Source organism: Hydractinia symbiolongicarpus, chromosome 5, assembly GCF_029227915.1.
Source record: "Hydractinia symbiolongicarpus strain clone_291-10 chromosome 5, HSymV2.1, whole genome shotgun sequence".
NCBI classification, from domain to species: domain Eukaryota; kingdom Metazoa; phylum Cnidaria; class Hydrozoa; order Anthoathecata; family Hydractiniidae; genus Hydractinia; species Hydractinia symbiolongicarpus.
In genome coordinates, this window is record NC_079879.1 from 27,229,951 (window position 1) to 27,234,878 (window position 4,928).

The following is a 4,928-nucleotide window of genomic DNA, read 5'->3' on the forward strand; positions in this document are numbered from 1 at the left end:
TATATATATATATATATATATATATATATATATATATATATATATATATATATATATATATATATATATATATATATATATATATATATATATATATATATATATATATATATACAAAGTTGCAGGATAATCGCGAAATCCCTTTGCCTCGGCAGCCCAGGGACTCAAACCCGGGATCGTCGCATCAGATGCACCGCGGGCTCTTATCCACTGAGCTACGTCGTCGGCAAAAGGATTCGTGAGAATCCAGACAACTTTGGTATTTCGGCTAACAAGCCTTCGTCAGCGGATACCAGAGCCAGTATTGAGCACTGCAGGAACTCTGGGGCAGCTCGAGCTATATATATTCCAATGTGGAGAGCAATTGTGAGTGCATATCATATTAACAGGATACCATTACAAAGTTGCAGGATAATCGCGAAATCCCTTTGCCTCGGCAGCCCAGGGACTCGAAACCGGGATCGTCGCATCAGATGCACCGCGGGCTCTTATCCACTGAGCTACGTTGTCGGCAAAAGGATTCGTGAGAATCCAGACAACTTTGGTATTTCGGCTAACAAGCCTATATATATATATATATATATATATATATATATATATATATATATATATATATATATATATATAGATATATATATATAGATATATATATATATATATATATATATAGATATATATATATATATATATATATAGATATATATATATATATATATATATATATATATAGATATATATATATATATATATATATATATATATATATATATATATATATATATATATATATATATATATATATATATATATATATATATATATATATATATATATATATATAGATGCGATCGAACAAATCTTACAAAGTTCTTTTGTGCAATTTTGCTGTCGTCGAATAATTGGATCAGTCTAAGTTTATTTAATTTAAAAATATGTTGACAATTACATTGCTAAATGCTGAGTGACGTTTTTAGAAAGTTAAGCCAATCAAAATAAAGATGACACTGCATCGACATGTTTTTAGTTCAAACTTGCGTTATTACATACATTTATTTTATATAAGTAGTTAAAATACTTTACATAAATAAAAAGAGAAAGAAAGATTAGATAAATATTATATAGTGTAATTTTTGTAAGTGCATACTTTGCTGCACGCCTTAACATAACTTGGGCGTGCAATGACATTCGCAAGCCAGTGCCAATTTGTGAGAGTGATTCTTCTGCTGATTTTACTCCCGACCAGGCCTGTATGTGTTTCAAACAGAAGGTTAATTCTTTTTTGATATGTGAGGCATAACCTTTATAAATTACCAACCACCCCTGAAGCTTTGTCTTTTGAAATTATTATTCTGAAAAATCTAGACAAAATGTCAACAGATGACAAAGTATTTAAAAAACCATTTGATGTTGTATCCAAATCTTCAACAGAGAAAGGAGATGTCAAGCCTCAGGCTGCTAGTAACTTACCAAGCACTTCTAAAGGAAGCACAGGTGGTGGTGAAACACTGAAAGAAATAGCTAATGAAGAACAAGAAGTTGAGAGGAGAAAGCTACAGTAGGCTGCTTATTACTTTGCATTATATGCTTCACTTTATGTCATAAGAAATCATGGATTGATGAATCAAATAGAGCTTTTAAAAAAAATATTTTTGGAGTCACTAGCGAAAAGGGCACATGCAAATTTCTCTGTTTTTCATTGGTTGAGAAGAGTACAATCTATTATTATTTTGCAAAATTCGAAAGGTAAAATTAAACTTGTTTAGGTGAACATTATTTGATGTAGAGCAAAAATAATTTTTAATTTGAGCAGAAATCTAATTATGTTAAAAAAATGTTAAAAAAAGTTAGCAAGTTTTAATTGGTGGATTTCTGCCAAAAATGACTCACTAGAATGTAATTAATTTTTTTTTTTCAAATTGTGTAATTAGACCTCCTGTTAATTGTACCTCAAATTATAAATTATACTTTAAATTTTAAATTCTGACTTTTGTTTTAAACTGTCTTTTTTAGAATGCTTGTATCAGCGTTTAGTGAGGAACAGTTAAACAGGTATGAGATGTATAGAAGAGCATCTTTTCCAAAAGCAGCCATAAAAAGGGTAAGCTGGATATTTTTTATAAAATCTGATGTTTCTAAAAAGAACGGTTAAGGCCAGTTAAAAGGCTTTCAAATTATTTTAACACGTTTCATCTCTATATTAGTAATAATAATAATAATATTCGTATTGTGTCTGTTTGCGTGCGAGAAAAAAGTTGTGCTATGGAAACACGAAATATGAACCCGTGAATTCCACAGGGTAACTAGATCTTAGCTTTTGACGTTAATAATTTAATTTCATTAAATTTAGACTTCAACTTGCGTATTTCTATTTTATCGACTTCTTTTCAGTTTATGCAGAATGTTACTGGTGGTACATCCGTTCCTCCTAATGTGGTTATAGCTATGGCTGGAATTGCCAAAGTGTTTGTTGGAGAAATCAGTGAGGAAGGTAGTGTTATTTTATAAAGCATGTATGAGTTCTTTTTTTTATCTGTAAAATATGTAGTCAATTAAAATTCAATAGTACATCACCCCCTTGAACTTTATTTTATTTTTTGTTTTTGGATAAAATATATTTGTAAATAAAAATTACTTCTATTTCTTAATTTTTTTTTCACAGCTTCTAAACTGTTGCACATTTTCTTTATTCTGCTACTGTAACGGGATGTGTTTTAAGTCTGCGTTATGTACATCGACTCATTTTATCAATCTAATCTTCACCGAAATAAAATTAGGCTGAGTTAAAAAGAAATTCCTTGTGTTTTCTTCACCTAAATGGAGAAATTTTCGCGAGTATTTAGTTTCGTCTGGAGTAAGAAATTTAATTTTGTGGACGGAATTTTTAATTTAAATAATTTTCGTGAAAATTTAACTTCGCAGATGGCAAAAGGATTTGTTTTTTTTAGAGAGAATTTGTTTGTGTTTGTGTTGTGTATGAAGTGATAACAGTTTTAACTTTGAGAATGAAAGATTTTGCAGGGATATATAAATTTAACGGATAATCGATCTTAATACGATACGCTGAAATTTCATATATGTAAGATGTCCGCGAGTTGGTATGTAAATTTTTTAAATTTTATAATGAAATTGTGTTTAGCTCTTGATGTAATGGAAAGTTGGGGAGATAGTGGTCCAATCCAACCACGTCATCTTCGTGAAGCTGCTCGAAGATTAAAAAAGAAGTCACTTATACCAAGTTCCAACCATCGAAAGCCGAAATTTTAAGCTGCGAAAATTAGTTAGAGGTCTGCTCCCTTCATGTGCTGATTTTATGTGATTTAAATCACTAACATAAAATAAAGAGTGTCAAATCTCTGTGGGGTGAAGAAATCTTTTCAAATGAATAAAACCCAAAATGACCAGTGACGCAGATGAAGGACACCCACCTTGCGTAGAGAGAGCTTTAATGTTAATATTTCTCAATTGTTCGATAAAGACAAAACAATACTGCAACTTCACAACCGACATGTATTTAACTATGTTTGCGTTAACATGAGATGATTAAAATATCAGTGTTTTAATTACATATTTATTGTTTTTTCAGTCTGATTAGACTTTACTGTTCGTTAGTGCAGTACTTCAAGCTTAGCTTCCACTTTAAAAACAAATTAATCTCAAAACACATAACATTACTATTTAGGAAAATATGTCTTCTCTGCCTGATTTACATTTATAAGAGAGTACTAAGAATAAAAGTTAAACAAGCTACTTGCATGCAAATCTGATCGCCATCTTGAATAAAGGCTTTCGCGTAAAGCGGCAAACATCAAAGTCATTTTGACGTTGGTAAAATAATCGAAATTTTTATAGGGAACTCATAGGGAAATTTTTTGTATATATCAATAGTCATTTTTCAGGCGCAAAATTGTTGCCAAATACACTTTTGCAGCAAGAAATTGTTGCAGAAACTCTCCAGCAGAATCAAAATCGATTTGATTTTGCTGTGGAACTTTTTTTCATTTCCAACATGTTTTGCTACGCATAATAATTTTTAGTCAGGGGAAAAAATGTAAATTTCTAAGTCGTAAAATCTACTAAGAAAAATACTATAATAACAAATAAACGACTCTATTTTACAACAAGTATCTATATATCTTCCTAGCAACGTTTTTATAGAATTTTCATGGCTGAATGGGGTGAAAATAAGTGGGTTATAGATGTTTTTATGTAGGCAATATCAACTGCTGCTGAGATTAAAATAAACATATATTATGCACGGTTTTTTTATCGTCTTTTTTTAAAAAAAAAACAACTCGCAAAATTCTTCTGTGGAAACATCCTGAACATTTGATGAAAATTATTTGTCACGACGTCAATAACAAGACGTGTAAAACTGTCGAGACGTCTTTTCTCGTTTGCACTCAATTCTCGTCAGCAGCGCGTGAAGGAGGTCTTCAAATCCGTTTGTCGTAAGTCATGCAAAGGAGGCTTTAACCGATCGAGTGTTGTTGCTAACTTTGTGTGTACACCAAGTAAACTTTTTTTGCAATGAAATTCCAGTTGTTGTTTTTTTTTTATACATTGTCTTTTTATGAATAATCTCTTATTCGTTTACTTGCTATCCCTGTAAGATTTATTTTCAAGCCCCTGTAAGGCTAACCTTAATGATGTGGGCTGTCATAACATTCCATTTCACCAAACAAGATGTAAATGAATTCTGTGAGTTCCTAAGTACAGTACGTTCCGCAAAGCTCAAGGACACCGTGTGTTGTTAAAAAAGGTTACTGGAACTGTGGAATTGGTAAAACAATTTTAGTGTTGGGCGACGTCTCATGCGTTTGTTTCTTTTCATGCTTTTCTTTGAATGTTGTCCTATTGTGGAGTTTATAAAGAAAGACTCTGATATGCTGACGTTTGCGTGTTTCTTTTGTTTCAGACATCCAATGTTA

The 4,928-nt window shown here is 31.2% G+C and overlaps 1 protein-coding gene across 1 annotated transcript; it reads left to right on the forward strand.

Annotated features, from left to right (window-relative positions):
• The first annotated feature begins 1,158 nt into the window (after window positions 1-1,158).
• Window positions 1,159-3,546, forward strand: LOC130645776 (transcription initiation factor TFIID subunit 11-like). Its single transcript, XM_057451871.1, has 4 exons — window positions 1,159-1,555; window positions 2,011-2,098; window positions 2,389-2,488; window positions 3,137-3,546. The coding sequence occupies exons 1-4, from the start codon at window positions 1,368-1,370 to the stop codon at window positions 3,262-3,264; spliced, it is 504 nt and encodes a 167-aa protein (XP_057307854.1). The 5' UTR covers window positions 1,159-1,367; the 3' UTR covers window positions 3,265-3,546.
• The last annotated feature ends 1,382 nt before the right edge of the window (window positions 3,547-4,928 follow it).

Excerpts from the sequence above, each read along its gene's own strand:
- LOC130645776 (XM_057451871.1), top strand. The coding sequence starts at position 1,368 with ATGTCAACAGATGACAAAGTATTTAAAAAACCATTTGATGTTGTATCC. Across the intron at positions 1,556-2,010 it reads GTTGAGAGGAGAAAGCTACA|AATGCTTGTATCAGCGTTTA; the intron begins GTAGGCTGCTTA and ends TGTCTTTTTTAG. Across the intron at positions 2,489-3,136 it reads TGGAGAAATCAGTGAGGAAG|CTCTTGATGTAATGGAAAGT; the intron begins GTAGTGTTATTT and ends AATTGTGTTTAG.